The sequence below is a fragment of the Callorhinus ursinus genome, unplaced genomic scaffold (genome assembly GCF_003265705.2).
Source record: "Callorhinus ursinus isolate GAN/ISIS: 27379988/994484 unplaced genomic scaffold, GSC_fseal_2.0 scaffold6, whole genome shotgun sequence".
NCBI lineage: Eukaryota > Metazoa > Chordata > Mammalia > Carnivora > Otariidae > Callorhinus > Callorhinus ursinus.
In genome coordinates, this window is record NW_027397068.1 from 59796319 (window position 1) to 59818003 (window position 21685).

A 21685-nucleotide genomic window follows, 5' to 3' on the forward strand; every position below is an offset into this window, starting at 1 on the left:
ATAGGAATCATATGATTTTTTTTTTTTAACCAAAGTGAAAATCAGTTTACCTCTCATTTATTGCGGTACCTGAGATTAACATCTACTTTTGTTCTATTTTGCATTATCCTTGCTTGTTCTTTCTTTCTTCTGCTTTATGGACAAAGTGGTTTGCTGGACATTTGCTTAGTCTGGCTGGTCACAGGAATGGCTGGGTTAGGACCCTAGACATTGCTTCTTAGCCTTTTGACATTAGATATTATAGAGAGCGGGAGGCTAAACCTTTTGCTTCTTTTGTAAGAGTTACTGTTTTGTTTTGATTTCTGGTTGATTGCTTGTGATGCTTTATCCTTAAAATAGAGAAATTTCATGGGGTGTTCTCTTTTGTTATTATTATTTTATTTATTTATTTATTTTTTGGATACTCAGTCCTTTTAGTTTCTATACATTTTTTTCAGCCCGAGAAATATTTACAGAATGTTGCATTATACCCTTACTTGGCTATTTCTTTATTTTATGCCCCCTGTATCTTTATGCTTTATATTTTTCCTCTCCATATTTTAGATCTCTACTTTTTATCCTCTCTTACTATGACTTCTCTCTCCACCTGAACTGGATAAAGTGCCTCCAAACACTGGCAGTGATGAGGATCACTGACTTAGAGTCTTGCCATCCTTAACAGCTAATTGGTGTTCCCAGTGTGTTGATGCGTTAGCCTGATAGCCAGCTTCTGCCCTTTCATGATAGGTAGGGTTAGCGGGACACCTGGGTGGCTCAGTCGGGTATGCACCGACTCTGGATCTTAGCTCAGGTCTTGATCTAAGGGTCGTGAGTTCAAGTCCCACATTGGGCTCCACACTGGGCAGAGAGCCTATAAATGAATGAACGAATGAATTGGGTTTAGGGTATTGGCCACGTATTTCCCATCAGGAACACGCCCGCCCCTCACCTGCACACCCTTTCTGTCCGATTTAGCTACCTGGGCAGCCCAGGGGCGTTTAAACGTGCCTCCCTGCAGTGCTGCGATGCCTGTTCCGTCCCCTTACCATCACCCTTCCACGGTTAGGAGCAAGCATGCGATTCTTCTAGAGGCTTCTTGATTTATTTTTCAGTGACACTGCGTTTTCTCAGGAAAGGTAATCAAAGGGTGATGCTGTAGCTTCTTTCAGTCTTTACCCCCATCCATGGCCCTTATTTCCCGTTGCTCACTGTGTGAAGGTCCTACTCCTCCCCCCACTGAAGTTGGTAGGAGGGGGAAGGTGAGGTTCGATACCGATGTTTATATTGTGATCCTAACCACAGCGCATGACTTTTATTTTTCTAAATGTCTGTCCACACACACTCTCTCCATATATACATTTAGAGAGAGGGAGAGGTTACCAATAAAGGAAGCAAAAGAAATGGATCAGCAGTTCATCTGAACCCTGGCTTTGGCAGGCATAACACTCGTTTTGCTCCTTTGCTGCATCGTATCCTTCTGATCTCAAGGCTCAGGACACACCTTTACTATGAGTTCACTAACTCTCAGACACAATTTCAAGTCCCCTTTTCATCACAGTAAACTGTGATCCCACAGGGTTGCATTTTCAGATTGGACTCCGAGGAATCAAAGGTCTTACCTCACGTATCGGGTGTTGCTTGTAGCTGCCGGGCGCCAGTCCGAGGTCCCAGATGGCCACCACCGCTCCCCAGACTCTCTGGACCACAGTTGGGTGTGCCCTGACCCTGTGCGCAGACAAAGGCTCTAGGGGACACCTGCAGTCACATCACTGCCGGATGAGCTAGTACAGTTATGCCATAGCTCCATTTTATACCCTCAGAGCTGCTTACATGTTGTTTTTCTGAAGCGCTATCCTGTAAACGCCCATAGATCCCAGGATTTGTTTTACCAAATCCTATGAAAGCAGACCAGGTCCGATCTGCTGAAGTCTTCATTCCACAGCTAGAGCCTCCAGCTGGCTTGAGCCGGGGTCTGTCCCTTGCCCGATTGATTACAGGGAGGTCTGACTGGATCTCCCTATACAGGAAGAGAAGGGCTCCCAGGCATGCCGCTGAGCACTTCCTTCTCAAGAATGTACCAATTTTGTCTCTCTCATTATGCTTCTGTTTCTGTCAATCGTTAGATTCGACCACGCAATTGATATATGTCTAATCCATTCGACGAGTAGTTAGAAAAGTAGGAGAGTCTAAGTTAAGTACCTATAGTTTCTTGTTTTAGTGCAAAATGATTGATCCTAGTGAGGACATGCTGATACTATCAAGTAAAATATCTGCAGGTATTTTATAAATATCTACAGTTAGAATTTTTGCTATGTTATTTAAATGAAAGAATATAAGGATTATATTCTTCCCTTCTGTGGGTTACAGAGCATTACAAAATGGCTTTCAACCAAATGCTAAAGCCAGTGAAATCAACTTAGGCCTTAGTCCCTGTGGGCTGCTATAACACAGTACAACAGGCCAGGCAGCTTCGAAACAACATTTATTTATCACAGTTTTGGAGGCTGGGAAGTTCAAGATCAAGGTCCTAGCATATTTGGGGTCTGGTTAGAGCCATCTTCCTCATTCATAGATGGCTCTCTTCTTACTCTGTCTTCATGTGGCAGGGAGAGGAAGCCAGCCCTCTGGACTCTCTGTTCTAAGGGCACTCGTCCTATTCATGAAGCTCCACCCCCATGACCTTAATCACCCCCTAACGACCCCACCTCCCAAGTGCCATCACACTGGGAGTTAGGCTTCCACATATGAATTTGGGAGGTCTACAGTCTAGTTTATTTTTAATTAAGTCTTTCAATCTACTCATTTGGTATTCAATTGCTGATTTTGCCTAAAGTATCTTTTCTATTAACTCTAAGTGGTGGACCTTCTTCAATACCTCTGCTGAGTAGAATCTCTCCTGAGGTTTGTGATACAGACAGGTTAGTCTAAGGCAAAGCATGAAGTGTTGGTATGTGTAGCACACATACTTTTAGATAAATATCTTCCTGGAGTTTTATTCTTTTATTTTTTTTTTTTAAAGATTTTATTTATTTGACAGAGAAAGAGAAAACACAAGCAGGGGGAGCAGCAGGCAGAGGGAGAAACAGGCCTCCTGCTGAGCAAGGGGGCCCGATGCAGGACTCCATCTCAGGACCCTGGGATCATGACCTGAGCTGAAGGCAGACGCTTAACCAGCTGAGCCACCCAGGCGTCCCCTTCCTAGAAGTTTTAAAGGGACGTTAGAGGAACATTGAGCTTTAAGGCAGACGTGGCCCAGCCGCCATCCGCATCCTCATTGTTTCTACTTCCCTTACAACGGGAGACATCAACCGCCAGATGTGTGCCTCAGTGTGTCTGTTTTGTCTCCCTAGGGAGGACGAGCATGCCCTCATCCAGCAGTACTGTCAGACGCTTGGAGGGGAGTCCCCAGTCAGCCAGCCCCAGAGTCCAGCTCAGATCCTGAAGTCGGTAGAACGGGAAGAACGTGGGGAACTGGAACGGATCATTGCCGACCTGGAGGAAGAACAAAGGTGCGCCTGACCTGGGAGAGGAAGCCATGTCCCCCTGGGCAAACTTCTGAAGGGAAATTCTTGAATAATACTTTCAAGATGATCCCTAGCCATTCTCTTTTCCGAAGTGTTTTCTAAGAAATCCAGATGGGGTCAAAGTTTTCGAGGAGGTTAACAAGCCGGGGCACTGGCTGCAGATCACACACGTGAGGGTTCGCAGGTGATGTCTGTCAGAACACCTGCTTAAAGCTATAATGTTGTTCGTGCTTACTCGTCTCACTGTTAATACGTGTTTTTACCTAAGAAGAAAGAAGGAGCCCGAGTTAAATCTGGAGCTCATGGGCAGTTTCAGAGACAAGACGATGCACGCAGTGGTAATTCCGGTTTTTCCTTTTCTGCATTAGAAGCCTGCAGGTGGAATATGAGCAGCTGAAGGAGCAGCACCTGAGAAGGGGTCTCCCCGTCGGGTCACCTCCAGACTCTGTTGTGTCTCCTCACCACACGTCTGAGGACTCGGAACTTATAGCAGAAGCAAAACTCCTCAGGCAGCACAAAGGTCGGCTGGAGGCTAGGATGCAGATCTTAGAAGATCACAATAAGCAGCTGGAATCTCAACTCCACCGCCTTCGCCAGCTGCTGGAGCAGGTAGAGTGTGTGAAACTGGGGGTGGTGCCCGCACCCCCTTCCAGCCTGTCTCCCTGGGGCGCCGGGTGGAGGGGGGCGGTGGCGGGGTCCAGCGTCAGCAGAGAGGCTCACTGGCGCCTCTCACCTCCGTGCTTAATTTAGACTCTTCTAATGGAAGCATCCCATCCCCCACTGGCTCCCAGAGTGTGTTTACCCCACTTAAGGTGGAATTTCCCATACTTCTGTAACACGGAAATCTCTCTCAGCTCTGAATACTTTAAGGGAAAAGACCCTGTAACATACGTCTGCGTAAATTACATGTGGGACCGCTGTAGAGATGCAAGGGAAGGAAGCCACTGGCGCTCTGTAGGCTAAAGCCTTTCTTCCAGGGAGCTATTTTCGTGAAACTCAGTAACAGATGTTTATTAAGGTGCAGCTATCATTTCCTCACATCAGGCCAGTTCTATGGCAATTGCTTGCACACTTTCTTGACAATAAGAAATACAACTTACATTATGATGAATGCATACCTGTGTGATGAATACAACATAATAATTGCCATTATAAAGATCTCTTATTTTCTATTTTTTTAACTTCCTTCCTTCTTTCCTCCCTCCTTTCTTGTCTCCCTCCCTCCCTCCCTCCCTCTCTCTCTTCCTCCCTCCCTCCCTCCCTCCCTTCCTTCCTGTGTATCTCCTTCTGTGTACCTCCCTCCCATTTTTCCTCTCTTTCTCTTTTCTTTCTTTGTGCTGGTCAGCACCTACCAAATCAATTTTATAGCTCATCAGTGGATAATAGCCCACAATTTTGAAAAAATACTCTTCTCTGGGATATGAAGGAAGCATCAGACACAATTTTTGCCTTCTTCTTGCTTGCAGTCTTATTAGGGGCCAAAACAAGATAGTACAATATACAACAAGATAGTATTGCACATAAAGACACAGTACTATAGAGGACTAAGTACTTGATTACACCCAGCAGTTAAAGAATAGGAGTCGTGTCACAGAATTAGTCAGAAAGATGCCTTGGTAGCAGGTGCATATTGGGTAGAATCCCTACAGATGGGGCTAGACTCTCTCTTTCTTGAAGAATCCCTGGCATCAACATTCATGTCGTCTTTTGCCTTTTTCTCTGGCCTGTGCTGTGTGGGGCCCCAGGCAGTGAATAGGCAATGCCTTTCTCCAGAAATGATTTCTCCAACCAAAGGCAGAAGCAACTTTTTCTCCAGTGATCTTCTCAAATGTCAGAAAACCATCTTGTCACAGTTGCTGTCAGTATCTTTTAACTTGTCAGAATCATTCAAAACAGTGTGATTTCTGCCTTACCTACACAGCAGGCCACAGATCTGGCCTTTCGGCCACAAACTTTTCTGTGTGTCTGTCACTGTCAGGATTTGCGTCAGACTGTTTTAGGGAATGCTTACTTTGGGTCTCCAAATTGTGCATCATTAGAAAACATAGTGCCCCTAGAGTGCCCCAAAGCCTGGCTTTCCCTAAGCCTTCTTGTTTGAGTCTTCGCCGGTGCCACATTGTAAGCACTGTGAATTTGAAGTTTCTCCATGGTGTCTGTGTAAGGGATGAGTTTTCTCTTGAAATCTCTGATTTAAAATATGAAGTGTTATTATTAACCTAGAGCAGCAACAGAATCTTTGCAGAAGGAAGCCGTGCTCGAAACCTTTATTTGCCATAGCCCGTTGGAGAGCTAACGGCTCTTCTGCTTCCCTTATTCTCCTCCCCTCCCCTGACTCTCTCCATCCCAGTAGACAGAGCTGCCTAATGGCTCATGTGCCTTCATAATTGCACAGTAATGCTTTTAGAGATAGCTGATATCTAAATGACTCGGTATATCCCAGACTGTGGACCTCTATCTCTTCTTAATGATTTAGCATGAATGCCAGAAGTAGATGGAAAATTCACCTGACAGTAACAACTGGCAAAACCACCAGACTTCAACTAATATAAATTTAATGGAAAACCCAGCATAAAAAACATTGTAATTTCTGCATTCCCTGTAAAATGGATCACATTGTCTAATTTGAGCACATACTTGTCAATGTGTCAGGCACCATTTCCAAGCTTTGTGCAGAGTAGATTTACAAAGTATTTGCTGTGTGTCAGATTCTGTTCTAATCTCAGTGGAAATACGAACTGATCAACCTCCTCACAAATTCCTTTGACACAGGCATTCTTTTTACCACACCCAGTTTATAAATAAAGAATCCAAGGCATAGAAGGTTATAAGATTTGCTCAGAATTAGGTAGGTTCTGAGTGGTGGAATTTGAATTCAAGTATGTGAATCCAAAGTTGTGTCCTTACCTCCCCAGTGTTACCTTTAAATATTGATTTAAATAAAGAAATGAGCTGATTTTGAAATTGGGTAAATTTATTGTATGAGAAGCCGTGCTCCTTTTTTAAAGATGAGTGAAACCTTTTTTAAATTCACTTGGTTGAGAATCACAGAGAGAAAAATTGAGGGATGAAGCTGACACTGGTAAATAAATCTCACATTATAACCAGCCGAGCTCTTCAAGGAGCCCAGAATGAAGGGGGTGGGCCATCAGTACTCAGGGGAAGTACTGGTGAGCCTACCAAACTGATGAAAACAGGTATTGTCTGTGGCCAAAGAACTCAGTGTGATTTAATTAAACATGGAGGTCAGAAACAAAAATGTTTCCCTTAGCAGTTGTTTGAGTCCTTCCTCTGCTTTAACCTCTGCTAATTTAACCTCTGAATGTGGTTGCAGCCGGAATCTGATTCCCGAATCAACGGCGTCTCCCCCTGGGCTTCACCTCAGCAGTCTGCCCTGAGCTACTCACTGGGTCCTGACCCTGGCCCTCAGTTCCCCCAAGCAGGTTGGTGTTCCCAAAGAGCTGGCTAACTCTCCCGCTCTGCTCTGAACTTCGCCATTTGTTTGTCTTTCTTTTTTTTTTTTTTAATTTTTAAAAAATATTTTATTTATTTATTTGACAGAGCTCAAGCAGGGAGAGCGGCAGGCAGAGGGAGAGGCAGAAGCAGACTCCCCACTGAGCAGGGAGCCCGATGTGGGGCTCGATCCCAGGACCCTGGGATCATGACCCAAGTCGAAGGCAGCTGCTCGACCCACTGAGCCACCCAGGCGCCCCGTCTTTCATTTTAAATAGTGTTCTTACTCACCGGGGCCTTAGAGCATAAAGAAAGGAGTTTCATATTCTCTTTATGCTTAGCTGCATTACAAAGACATTTTAACAACACCCAAAAAGCAAACATTTTAGAGTAATCATCTATAATGTATTTGCTTATATAATGTGTAGTAGTGGATTGAATTTTGGCAAAAGATGAAAAAAGTGCTCTTTCTTTTTGGGATGAGCAACAATTTATTTTTTGCTTTGCCCACAGAATGATTCTTTTGTTTGTGTGTGTTTTTTTTAAAGATTTTATTTATTTATTTGAGAGATAGAGAGCACGAGAGGGAAGAGGGTCAGAGGGAGAAGCAGACCCCCTGCTGAGCAGGGAGCCCGATGCGGGACTCGATCCCGGGACTCCAGGATCACGACCTGAGCCAAAGGCAGTCGCTTAACCAACTGAGCCACCCAGGCGCCCTGATTCTTTTGTTTTAAATATATTTTCCGTCTCTAAAATTTATATTTGTGCATATTCAGAATATAATCCTAAAGTATATTATACCAAGCATGGTTTTCTCTGCCCAGGTCTGGGAACTGATTATTCTGCTTTTTCCATGCTAGTCCCTATAAACATTGCCACCCATCTGAGGCCAAGGTCTCACCCAGCCTGTTGTTGGTGACAGAGGGGCCTGTCACTGCTGTTAGGAAGGGCTCTGTCAACCAGCATTCAGGAATGACATCTTGTTATTGATGAAATTTAAGTTCTAAAATGCTACTGAGGACCACATATTTTAACCAAATTAATTTGTTTATAAGATATCTTTTGCTACATTAGCCAGAAGAAAACCAAAAATATTAGTGTTATTTCATTGTTTTAAGTAAGTGAATTATTTTGCTATTTATTGGTTGTAGAATAAAAACCATCAAAGTAAAAAGTATCTTCTAAAACACCTCTAGATTTGTGGCAGCATAAGCTAGCCCACGCCAGACTCTCCAAGAAGAAAGAAGGAAGGAAAAAGAAACTGAGAGGTTTTTTTTATGTGAAAAAACACCTAGAATGCAAAATAATGGAATTCTGTCTAATACATTAAAATAATATAACCACATTACTTATTTTTCACTCATAGATGTTCCCCTGGCACATGGAATCTTCCAATAGAAACATCTAAATACATTTTATTGATAAGAAATTATATTAGCAACAAATTGATACAAACATGGTTTTGGTATTATTCCCTAAAATTGTTGTTTTCAAGGAGAATGATTTTCACGTTGCTGTTTAGAGGCCAGGATGAGTAGTTTCTCCCGATGTTGGGTTTTGGTGGAAGGCCGGACCGTCCTTTCAAAACCGTCTGTTGTTCTTTTTCTCTGCTGTCACAGCAGCGGAGGACCTGCTGTCTCCCCCACACGACACCGGCACGGACCTCACGGAGTTTATGGAGCAGATCACCAGTACTTTTCCATCTTGCTGCCGTGAGTATGAAGGATCCCCACACCACCACGACGCTGTTCCCTTCCAGGTCTTTTATCTTGCTTTGGGGCCCTTTGTCTTCTTTGGTAAGAGAGCAAAAACCAATAGGAGAAACAGGATTGAATATTATTTAGAAATAAATCAAACATTCTACATGTCGACAAAGCGAATGAAGCTCGACCGAGATACCATCACGTCCCTGGGGGGCAGTGAGAGTCCTGCTGCTTGAGAGGCTTCATTGTGCCTGATGGATGGTAATGTGAAGGCAAATGAGACAAGCCCCTTTGTAAGAAGCTTCCTGTCCAGGGCAAACTCTAGTAAGAAATGTGTTATTACTTCAAAAAAGAGCTTTTAGCAGCACACCAAACAAAGCATGAAAATAACCTTTTCTGATGTAATTCCCTATCTTTTTTTTTTCTGAAGATTTTATTTTTAAGTCATCTCTACACCCGAGGTGGGGCCCGAACCCACAACCCCGAGATCAGGAGTCGCAGGTTCCAGACTAAGCCAGCCAGGCACCCCCACCCCACTCTCTTGGCTTCAGACACTGTTCGCTGATGTCATCAGATTCAGTTCCAGAAGGGGATTACTTTCAGAATTGTTTTTCTCTTTTATTTTCTTTCTTCTGGTTTCTTTCCTCATGGAATCAAACAGTCACTGCATAAAGGCCAAATAACTGAAGGCGTCACAGATTATGACCCTGTGACTTTTCCATATGAACTACCAAGAGCCAGAAAATAATCAAATGAAAGCAGTCCAAATCCCAGAGGAAATTACATAATGTTACTTATTGATTTTTTTTTCCCCCCAACTTTTTGACTTCAGCCTCCTGTCACCTCACAGTGAGCTCTCCCCAGAATCACGTGTGCTATTTCAAACAGAAGCTGTTTACTTGCATGCATGCATACTACTTGATGCTGCAGTTTATTTTAAATAATCTTTTAAAGAACTAGGAATATATTATTTATAATTTTTAGGGTGGTTTCCTCTCAAATTGATTTTTAAATCTAGGCAGCCACTAAATTAAGATTTTAGTACGTACATATGCTACTGTATGTATTATGTATGGTGGTACATATGTGAAACAGCTTCTCATATCACCATTTTCCATCCTGTCCTCAGCAAATACCATCCAAAGTTATGAAAAAAGGCATTACCAGGAAGGTAGTTAAATAAGATATATTGACTTCATTTAAAAATATGCTTCAGCTAATACAACTCTACAGTTTATAAAAATGCCATCATTAGCAGGAAGTGGAAATAGCTATTTGAAATATAGTCTTCCCTGAATTTTCGGAAGTATTTGCCTAAAGGACATAGTACAGTTTCCACAAGCACATAAATATATTTATATTTAGGAATGTGTCGTTTTCCATTCATTATCTGTGATTATCCTTCTCCAAGTTTCCTGAACTGTATTTACTATATGTCAGTCCCCACACGCACTCCCCAAAAAACACGTGCCCACGTGTGCAAATGTGTGTGCCCACATATGCATGCACATACACACACTTTTTTGGCCCCTAGAGTCTCACAAAGGCTAAAGAGGGTCAGTTGAAGCCCGTATGCTATCAGATCATTGCATCTATTCTAGGCTCTCTAATAGCCACAGTAGATGAGCAGGTTATATCTTTGATACTAAGATTGGGTTTTCTAGAGATTTTTTGTTTGTTTGTTTGTTTGTTTGTTTTTTGTTTTCTAGAGATTTTGATTCTGAGTCGTATGTTGCTTAATGGCTAGATAAGAACTCATCATAGTCACCATAAAAACCTAGAATTTCAAGATTATATTTCTAAATGGAATTACTTTTTAGTTCAGCTTGAATCCAAATACATTAATAATTAGTTAAGAACAAATTCTATAAATCAAAGCCTGTTTAGAAGTTTGCATTTAAATGTCATGATGGACATGTTCAATTTGAAAGTCAGTTGGCAGTGAGAGTTAGGATAGGAAGTATGTTTAATTTAATGCTCTACAGTGACTACAGATGTGTAGTTTCCATATTAACATTTTTATATTAAAAATTCATGATGTATCTTTTTTTAAAGTTTGACATAAAGCAGTGACTCTTAAATCTTTTCCATACTGTATTCTCATATCTAGATATTATAAAAGACTAATCTGTCTTATTTTAGAAGAGAATATAATTAAACACAAATAATAATCATAAGAATAAGGCAAAAATAAGTGAAAAAAAGAGATGAGTATTTTCATCTCATTTTATGGCCTCCCTTAAAGATAAATATAAAATTCCTGTTGGCTGGAATCTCATTAACGATTAACAGATATCATTGCTCCCTGAGAAGAGTGTATACTTTCAGTGGGACGTACACGACAGGTTAAGCTCCCACTTTGTCTGGTGCCCTCACCACCCATGCCCTTTTGGGTTGTGAAGGTGGGTTGTGGAGCCCTAAGGTTCCTTCATGGGACACTGGCCCCATGTTCTCCTAGTCTTAAGTTTGTACATTCACAAATATTTAACAATAATTATAATTTTCCATGCATGAGCATTACTAGTCATGTGTTATTTTGAAGAGTTCAAGTATTCCCATGTAAGAAATGATGATGACCAGTGTCTTTTAGAGTCCTCTGAATTTTACATCTTATTATTTTTGATTTCTGAAGTTCTGCTATTTGGCTCTAGTCTGCTCTTGCTCATATTTATATTCTATATTTTGCTTTGATAATATGAAAATCTCCAAGGTAAGAACAGTTTTCCCTAGAAATAAAGGGTGAATTTACTTATTTATAAAATTGATACATATTTTTTAAATTGCATCTAAAGTAATTAAACCTTTTAAAAATTGATGCAGAATAGAAATAGCACCTGACTTAGACTTTGTGCCCAATACATGCTTCTGAATTGAATGAATGAATGATTACATTTTCTAACCAGGAAGACTTAATTGGTAAAGTTTCCCTAGGTAGTACATAGAAGGTTTATAGGATTCATTTGCTTTGTTGCCCCTTTTAAGTTGCTCAGCTAGCAAATCTTTTAATAAACCTTTGCATTCCCAAAGCTTCCTGACCACCTTTAGAGGATTTTTCTAAGCAAATCGGATTGGCCCTCTCCCAATGCCAAACCAATCCCTTGAGCCCCTGTTACTAATGAGAACTTTAAAACTGCTTGTCACCAGCATTCAGTGAATTGATCTGCATGTTAATCTTGACTTTTGATCCTTTGTGGATTAAAAATTAGCATGGTCACAAGTGAATTTACACTCCTGGCAATCCTGGAATTAAAACGAAACTGTATTCATAAATCCTAATTGCATGAATTGCCTACTTAAGCATGGCATTTTTTTTTCTGAGTCTGTATACTGTAGCACATAACACTTTAGAATTTCTGTCTCAAATTAATATCCCAGTTGTTCCTGATCACATCCTTGAGTTATGACCTTTTGAAGTCTTCTTTTAATTATTTACATTAAGTTTCAGAGCAGAGAGGAAGGCATTTTCATCTTTTCTCGACAAGGCGTTAATGAAGGGAATTTCATTGTGGTGCCCATTAACTAATGTACATAACTAAAATTTTCACTGCCTGCTCTAACATTTCTTTTTATGTAAATTCCTCCCAGTTTTTTCATTTATGTCATCCAAATATACAGGATCCTAGGACTGAATATTTTTGGCTGACAGACCGTTAAAGGCTTTTAAAATTATTTTTTATCTACAGGCATATTTTCACTGTGAATTGCCCATGTTTATTAAACTTGAGTGACATTCATCACAAACTCAAAACCTACTAAAATGCAAGGATTTCCTGGTTTCTTTTAAATAGATGTGTGCGGTTTGTTCAGGGGAATACTCATAGCCTTTTATCTGATAAAAAGCTGTCGGGGTAGGGGCGCCTGGGTGGCTCAGTTGGTTAAGTGTCCAACTCCTTCCTGAGCTCAGCTCAGGTCCCGATCTCAGGGTCATGAGTTCAAGCCCCGCGTTGGGCTCCACACTGGGTGTGGAGTCTACTTAAAATAAAATTAAATAGATAAATAGCTCTAGGGTTAATGATGCTGATTTGGAGCAACATGGATTTGATTTCTGGTTGGGGCTGGCTGTTTGTTATGCAGAAGAGAATTGTAGGTGTCCGTGGTGCACTTGATTCTAAGGCAGCGGAGCGCTCCCTCCGTGTAGCTCAGTGGGAAGGACATCCACTCTTGTGTTTTCCTGCTGTAACTTGTGTATCCGGTAGGACTAGGCTGAATTTTAGCCTCATTCTTCCCCCAGGTATGGGGGGGGGGGAGGGCGGCCTCACACTTTCCCTCCAGGCATCATAAAGTTGCCCTTCTTGTTTACTCTGTTTTTCTCACAAAGCACCCACTGCGTGGTCATGGAGCTCTCATTTCTTTCCCCTCAGCACAAAAAAATGAGCGATGGAAGGTATGCAACATGGTAGATGATTAGGGACAATTCTTATTTGACCCAGAACAGATGTTACCATCCTGGCAGGGGCAGAACATCCCCCGACCCAGCTGCCTATGCCCGCCCTCACAATGCCCACCCAATCAATTCTGCTGGCCACGCTTTCTGTAACCAGGAAGGAATGGACTGCTCAGCTGCAAAGGCGAATCTGTCACCGTAGTCCACCTTCTCCAGCTGGGCCCCTCCAAGGCACAGCGATTAGCCTAAGTGCCCACGAGACGACCAAGGGTGAGGCCAGCGCTTTGTTGGAGGCAAACACGTTGCCACCAGTTTCCTAGGCCTTTGGGGCCAGGGTGAGCCAGGATGGGCAGAAACTGAAGACGCATGCCTCTTCATTTCCTTCGTCATCTGTTAGTCAGAATTTGTGCTGTTCAGCAAACTATGCAGAACTTGCTCTGTTCGGAGACATAAACCAAATATATGGCATGATTTCAATAGGAAATTTTGAGATTTTTTTTTCAAAATGAATTATTCACTGATGCTTTGGTGTGTACTTATTTGAGAGAGCCAGCATATGTTTTGCATATTTTGGTAGAACTTTTATATCTTAAAGGACACAGAATATGAGAAACTAGGGAAAAGAAACTAGTCTTTGTTAAAGCATCTAGCCAAAAAAAAAAAAAAAAAGAGAGAGAGAGAGAGGGAAAGAAAAAGAAAGAAAAACCAAAGCCTGTTTCTTATTTTCTTATTAGCACCCATTTAACAGTTGGGAGCTGGGTACCCCCCCAGTTTAGAGCGGGGGTCAGCAAGGCAACCAGAGGGCCTTCAATGATTTCTTTTTTTTTTCTCTTTCAGCCAATCTCCCCAGCAGGCCACAGGTAAGAGTTAATGGGGTTGACTGGCTCAGGGATTGTTGATCACAACCTAGAGTAAGCAGATGAGCTGTTTTTGATTTTAGTGCTAGACGTTATTCCCCATGTAAATTAGCAGACTGGTTTGACATTTAAATGTTAGTTAATTCTGTCAGTCCGGGGAGGGGGATCCCCTCTGAAGCCAGTTCTTCCAGAAGCCCCAAAATACCAACCGCCTGACCCTTTGTGTTCCAACAGCTTTTCACTGGCCCCATGTGCACTGTGCAAAGTCACTCTGGATAGATCTGGCTGACCCCTGTTCTCCCAGATTTGTACTTAGGGCAGCTAGCACAGAACATTGACTTAAAAATAGTGACTGCAGCAGTACCCAAAGTGTTTTTGTTACTTTGCGGGGGCGGATGTGTTGATTTTTCTTTTAGACCTTCACTGAGGAGGGGAGGGGAGGAATTTACTGAGAAAGGTCGGCAGCTATACCTTTATACTTGGCAGTGTTTTCCTTATCAGGTGCACTCAGTGCTAAGGAGCCACAAGACCACAGCCCATCTTTGGAGAACATTTTCTTTCCTGAACTTGTTTATGAATCTTTAACCTTCTGATGTTGTCATTGTCTTAATGGCAAGAGGGTCTCGGGTCTTCATGAGAAGCACAGACAAGTGGTCTTTAGAACCCGGAGGGAAGGAAAGGAAATCTCAAGTCAATCAGCAGATGTGAGGTGTGAGCTCATGAGATGTGAGGTGAGAGCTCAGTGAGGAACAGTCTTCTGACTGCTTCTGTTGTCTCAGTGAATCGGAAGCCAGAGCTTCAGCAGAGGTTGAGGACAGGAGGAGGTATCCTAGGTGTGAGGAGAGAGTGGACGATGTGCCCTAGCTGCTTGGAGGTCAGGAGATCATGGGCAGGGAGGTAGTATGATGGCGAGGCAGCATTCGGCATGACTTCTGGTGCCTGCCTATGAACTTAATGTGAGGCCATCTGCAAGGCTGTGTGTTATCTCCTGGCCACATTCAAGTTCATAAGCACAGGCACCAGAGTCAGCTGAGTGTGGCATTTAACCGGAGTTGAAGTCATGGTTTGGCTGAGAGGGTGCAACAATTCAAGGGAAGAGGCAGATAATGCTGCCTCTGCTGATAATGATTGAACCAGGCATCTAAGCTTGGAGGAAAAGAAGTGATGACATTTTAGGTGCTGGAGACAGAAAAAATGGCGGGAGGAGCAATGGATTGTGGTAGCAACGGGTGGATGGAGTTGGGGTCCAAATGGAAGTGAGTGGTAAAGTATGGGTAGTTGTCAGAAGGAAGGATGATTGTAAATTGAAGTGTTGGAGGGGTTGGGGTATAGGTGATGGTCCATTGGAAGTGTGCGTGGCTGACAAGGGTGGAGGACAGGTTCACTGGAGGAGAGGAGCTCGAGGAACTGAGAGGCCAGAGTTTTGGAAGAATCATCTATGTGGGTATTGAAATGACTAAGATTTAAACATAGTTTTAGCTTGATGACAGTGAACCATTCTTCAAAAGTAAGGGAACATGACCCAAGGGGTCAGAAGATGACTGTATAGTGGGTGGTATAGTCTGATGGCATGAGATTCAAAGTTGAGTGGGGAGAGAGAGAAAAAGGCCTGAAAAAACATAGTGTGGACCTAGAAAGCAGTTATCCAAAATATATGGAGGGTATAGGAGATAAACAGTTATATGTGTGAGAAGGCTGTGGAGGAAGCTGGCTTCAAGGGAGATCCAGGTATTGATTAGAGCAAGCAGCTGGAGGATGCAGAGAAGAACTGAAGGACATAGACTTTGATGATGATGGATCCAGCTGTTTGACATTCTCTTTAAAAGATTGATGCCACTCCCCTGAGTGTGGCCCAGATTTATATCTTCTCTGGCCTATGTACAATGGCCCTGGTTTCCAGCCTGGGCAAGAGAAAAGTCTTCCAAACGTCCTCTCTGTTGGCTGCAGTGATAAAAAGCAAACTAGATGCCTTCCGCATAAAAGAGAAAGACCTTATCCTGGGGAGCAAAAGTCACAGGTCAGTAGAGGGTCCCCTTCAAACACAGCAAAATGGGATTTGACTTGTTCTGAAAGAAGCACTTTTATTTCTCAGAAGGGTTGACAGGTCCCTCCTACCTGGAATGTTCTATGTAAATGTTGTTCTGACAGGACTGTTTCCCTTCCTGCAGGCAATGTGAAGTATCCATCAAGCCAGCTGACATTTCCTGACTTCCAGTATTGCCCTTTTCAGCAAATGCCAATTCCAAGTTCCATTTAATTAGAAGCTCCATGGCTCCTTGAAACATGCTGTTGAGTGCTGACTGTGTGTTCTACTGAAGGAGTAAACACTGACTATCCAAAGAGAAAAGGATATTTTGTTTTTATAATAATCATATATTATTGTTTATTGTCTTCTTCTTCCCTTTCTATGCAACTGTAAATTAATGAACAGAGTGGTATTTGGAAACAGTAATACATTTGTCACTGATTTGTATACTGTATACAGCATTGGGAAAGTGGGTGGGGGCTTTCTAATATGATACCGTCTTTTTAATAACCATGACAAAAATTGCATAAGAATTAGAAAACAATGTTACATTTTTACATTCCTTCATATTAACCTTGTACTATAACTTCATTTATTTTTTTCCACTCTTTTACCATTATGTTTTGGTTATTTATAATTCATCAGCCCCATGACCAAATAGATTTCCTTGTATTGGTTTCCATGATTTGGCCAAATTATTAAGTTCATGTATTTCAATCAAATATTTATGTACATGAATTGGGCTACATCTCTGTGTATACCGCTTAACTTTATTTGACGTCATGCACTTCAGTTCTTTAGTGGCCACTCGGATAAGCACAGTAAAAGTCCTGCGGGGCCTACCTGACATTCCCATTAGGATTTCTTTCCTGCATTTTATTTCCCTGCTCTACGTAAGTAGGTCTTGATTTCTTTATTTTGTGTCCCAATCTATATGATAGAGGAGACTCAAAGCAGGATTATAATCATCTCAAAGATCATTTCACCAAAGGTTACCCATTTAAGTCTAGTTTCATTTTGACATAGAAACAAAACGTGGGATAGTGTTTCCTTAGTTGCAAAGTCTTGATTTTCATCATTAAATACACAGCAGACCTTTACTTAATTGTGCTACCAGGACACATCTTTGTCTTAAATTCCCTTGAAGAGAATTTTATTTTTGTTTATGTATACGCAAGCCACTTGTAATTCTTGAAATTACCAGTCGTTTTCTTTCTGACAGCAGACACAAATTTAATGCATGTTTCGTGTTACCTTTTGGGTGAAGGATTACATTTTTTATTACTTTTCATTTGATCAATATATTCGGAAAGGATGTTTATCAAAAGCCTATGTCACTGCTTCCAGAGAGGAATGAAATTAATACTTAGGTGGTGGTACCCCTGCCTGTACCTTTGAGTACATTCAGTTAGGTGTTTGGTTCAGCTTCTGATTTAACATTTAATTAATTCAGTTGAAACATGTTATGTAATCACCAAATGTAGAGAAAACCAAAAAAAAGTGAAAATAATGTGTTTTGATTCAAGCATACGTGCATTTAAAACATCAGGACATTTTAACTTTGGGTTCTCTTGACCTGGGATTTGGCCAGAAGGAGGCTTAAAGTTAGAAATTGCTATTCTTTTAGAATAGTTTGGGTGGGTTGGGGGGCAAGGGTGTCTATTTGCAGCATAGATATTTTGAGAAGAAAATTGTTTTATATAAGAGGAAAGCCATGACCACCTTTCTACCTCAGATCCATCTTCATCCATTGTGTTGGAAATAGCTTTATGCCGCTACAGTCTGCAAAATCTAGAGCTTTTATCGGGCCACATCAAACCCAAGAAAAGCACCTATTTAAAGAAAAAAAAAAAAAAACTTTCCCTGAACTCTGAACTACAAGTTGTAGATTTGGTGTCTTCCTTGTTCTTACTTTGAAAAAAATATGTATTCATTTTTTTCTGCTTGTAATTGTATGCAACAAGTCTCTCTGCTATTAAGGAAAAGCTACAGAAAACACTACATTGTAACCTTCTAAGTAATACTAAATAAAAAAGAAATATATCACAGTAACAACAAGGGGAAATAAGTACGTAGTTCTTTTGAAATATGTGGTAAAGAACTAATCATAGACTATCATCTAATCTGGTTACATGTTGTATTTTTCATCCTGAATAAAAGTAATTTTAACACAAGATGACTTTGATATTCTTCAGCTGTGTTCATTGATGGACTCTGAGCTTTGAGGGTACATATATGAAAATAAAATATAAAAAGAGCCTCTATACTGATAAATCTGCACATTTTCCTCTGCTTCCTCTCATACCCACTAATACATCCTTCCCCTTGTTCTCATTGTCTCATTCTTTCTCTGTGTCCCTCTCTTCTCTCTTATTTATATAATTCTCAATTTCCTTTACAAATAGAAAGCTCATAGATAGGGAAAAAATAGTGTTGGATGTTAAGAACATGTACGTGAAGCCCTACTGGGCTTCTGTTTTAGTAACTTAGGTGCTGTTGGTATTTACTTGATTACTCTAACAAATCCACTTTTAGCCTCATGCCCTTAAATAATGTGCTTTTTACATGTGCACTGAATTTTAACCATCCTGGTAGTGGGTTTAATCCCTTCCTGAAGCCATCCCATGGGAAATAGTGCTGAGAATTGTATTACTTGATTCTGAAAGTAAAAGCTCTCTATGAAATAGAAAAATCCCCAAACATGTGTAATTTGTTAAAATAAAATGAATATATTCTAATGAATATACATTTCAAACATCTTGTCTACCCCAAAGTAATATTCGCATTAAATATTCCTAAGGAAACAATTGTTGAGTTCCAGTGATCTATTGAGTAGGTACTTAAAAATGGAAATGAGAACAGAAGAAAACGTTTTGTTTTTACACTAAACTTCAGCTTGTTACCTCTATCATTGAAATTAAGTGAACATTTTTTTAAAAGGGTTTATTTATTTGAGAGACAGCACATGAGCCCGGGGGTGGGGGGGTCGGGGGGAGGCAGAGAATCTGAAGCAGACTTCCCCCCCCCCCCGCTCCCCGAGCAGGAAGCCTGAAGCAGGGCTTGATCTCACGACCCTGAGATCATGACCTGAGCCGAAACCAAGAATTGGATGCTCAACTGACTGAGCCACCCAGGTGCCCCTATATGTACATTTTTAAAGAATGTAGTTTGCTCTTGGATTTCTCCCCACCCACCCACTCGCGTATTCAACTGTTTCAGTCAACTTTTTCAGAGGCCTTTCTGAATTCATTAGTTGAAAATTTAATGTAAATACAGTAAGACACCACTAACTCCACACCACTCAGCACTGTAGGTGGGATCTAAAAACCTCATTGCCATACAAAATCAGCTAGTGTTTTGGTGAGGTTCAGTAAGTGATAGGAGGGAGCTCTTGAAGGAGGCCAGGAGCCAGTCTCAATCATGCTATGTCCACTTCCTGGGGTAGGAGTTTTCTGTTGGCACGAAAATCGGTATGGCAATGAGAAAACCTCAGTGAGAAGCATATCCTTAGCTCATGGGATGTGAGGTTCGGCTGATCTCGGCAGGACTCCTCTGCTCACAGCTGGACTTGCCTGGATGTCTCAGGTTGACTGGCTGTTGAGGGGCATGGGGTGGCCAGACTGGATGGTTGCAGCAACCTGGCTGGGTTCTTTCACTCACTAGGGAGCTAACTGGGTATGTTCTCCTACACTGGCCCATGCTGGGGGTGCGAATGGAGGGCTTTGCTGAGAACTGGCACACCACCTCTGCTACTAAATCCTGTTGTCAAAGCAGATGGCAAGGCTAGGTATTGAGACTTGATCCCACCTCTTTTATGAGAGCAACTGCAAAGTCACTGTAGGGTGTGGTGTAGAGAGAGGCCATCAGGTTTCACGGTATGAACTTCGAGGGGGGGGTAAAGCAGGGCACTGAGGCCAAAACACCAAAGTGTCCATTTCCTTGGGCATTATGTCCACTGTCTCAATGGAATGGGAAAGGGGTGGACTTTTACAAGGCATTCTTTGAAAACAAAGGTCAAGATCACTCCCTCCTCCCCGGGCTACCAATCCAATTTCATAGAGACACAAGTAGGAAAACTTGGCATGTCTCTGGCCAAAACTATGAGTGGGAGGAGACCTCAGGACTGATAGTAAACTTAGATAAAAAATAAAAAAGCACAAAACTAGACGAAAAATGGAATAGAAGGGATATTCTTTTAAACTGCTCAGGTTTGTTCAAACTGAATTATTAATTTTTAGTTGGAAGGACACACAATACATAGGAGGTTCTTCGCTTTGACCAAATGAGTAGACACATGTGATACTGTGTCCCTGCCAAGCATTTGTTTAGAAACATGCAATTTATTTGCACTTTCTATAAAGTTAGCCAACCTGGCACTAATCTCTCATTTTGAAGGCATTCCAACTGGTGACATAGTTTCATATTTTAGAATATTTGCAGGTGTGCTCTGCTCAGATAGTCTTTTACAGACAGCTTATTTTTTTGGTACTCTTTGGAGTTTTGTATGTGGGTAATTAGAAAAAATTGACAGTTTGCCCTCAGCCTAGCTCTGTCCTCTTCCAGAAGCACAAATGTTGAATTTGTAATTAAATGAGATGAGTTCCCAGGCTGCCATGGGATGTAATTACAATTAGTTCCTGATACTACTTTTTTTAGCCCACTTTTCAAAAGTACTAAAATAGTGATTTTTAAATTTTTACTTCAAATCAATTATTTTTTTAATTTGCATAAGATAAAATGACATTATAAAACTGTTGGAGAGAATTGAATCTTTCTAGTGTAAATCTGACCCAAGTGAGCCCATCAAAATCTAGAACAGTCTGATTATCATACCCTGTGAATCTCGTGAGCCCTGTTTACTGCTTGGCAAATTGTGGACAGCAAGCGGGGATGTCTAGGGGTCCTCTTTCGAAAGCTCCCCCTATCTCACATGATCCTCCTGTGTCCCATTCTCTCCTCCTCACTCCCACCCCCACCAAGCAGTTTTTCTTGTCAATGATGCCTAAAATAAGGTGCTGCTTAGTGTAAAACAAAAAGCAGGCTGGATACTATCTCCCCAAAATGTCAATGATGAGTTAATAAAATGAAAAAGGTAAAGAGGAATCTTAGGATTAACCATGGATCAAAATTTTGCCTTGGCTTGAAATTTAGTGGCTCTAACCGCATTGAACACAAAATCTCCATGTGCCTGGGATGTGTGAGGAGGGGCTGCTCAAGTTGGCAAAGACAGAATGAGGGAATAAATCCCTGCACTGGGGAGTTCCTAATCTCGTGGTAAACCCCATATATAAGCAAGTCGTTACAGTAATAGTAACGGGAGCTGGAAGGAGGATTACATGTAGTGCACTCTGGACCCCACAGGATGTGTATCCAAATATAGAGACAGCTCAAGGAAAAACATATGAAATTCACCACCACCTATAGAGAAGCATATCCCAGGAACTTCACTGGGATGTTTCAATGTACTTATTAGTGATGTTAGAGTCCTAAAAAGACATCGCAATGAACACTAAAAATGCACTGGATGTAGCAGCATTTCCCCAGTAAAAGGATTCCCTGGTTAAATAATTGCTCTTTAAAGCTTCACGGTGCACATGAACATATTAAAAGCTTTTAGAAATCTTGAAGTAAAGAATCCCACCTAACTGTGTGTCACTCCACATTTCTAAAGCATTTCACAACAGAACCCTTTCGCTGCTTACCTATTCACATCCTGCAGTGTACGCTTGGATGCTGAATTAATGTTGTAAGTTTTAATCTTG

General features: G+C 41.5%; 1 protein-coding gene across 16 annotated transcripts in view; it reads left to right on the plus strand.

Annotated features, from left to right (window-relative positions):
• UTRN (utrophin) overlaps positions 1-18097 on the plus strand; it is a 498468-nt gene extending 480371 nt beyond the window's left edge. For 10 of the 16 annotated variants that reach the window (XM_025866193.2, XM_025866194.2, XM_025866182.2 and 7 more), the window contains 5 exons: positions 3330-3488; positions 3872-4112; positions 6835-6943; positions 8573-8665; positions 16066-18097. In XM_025866193.2, the coding sequence (XP_025721978.1) occupies positions 3330-3488; positions 3872-4112; positions 6835-6943; positions 8573-8665; positions 16066-16154 (691 nt within the window). In that variant the 3' untranslated portion in view covers positions 16155-18097. Of the gene's footprint in view, positions 1-3329; positions 3489-3871; positions 4113-6834; positions 6944-8572; positions 8666-13877; positions 13901-16065 lie in introns of all 16 variants that reach the window. The other 6 variants (XM_025866206.2, XM_025866200.2, XM_025866212.2 and 3 more) reach the window with 3 other exon arrangements.
• Positions 18098-21685: the final 3588 nt, after the last annotated feature.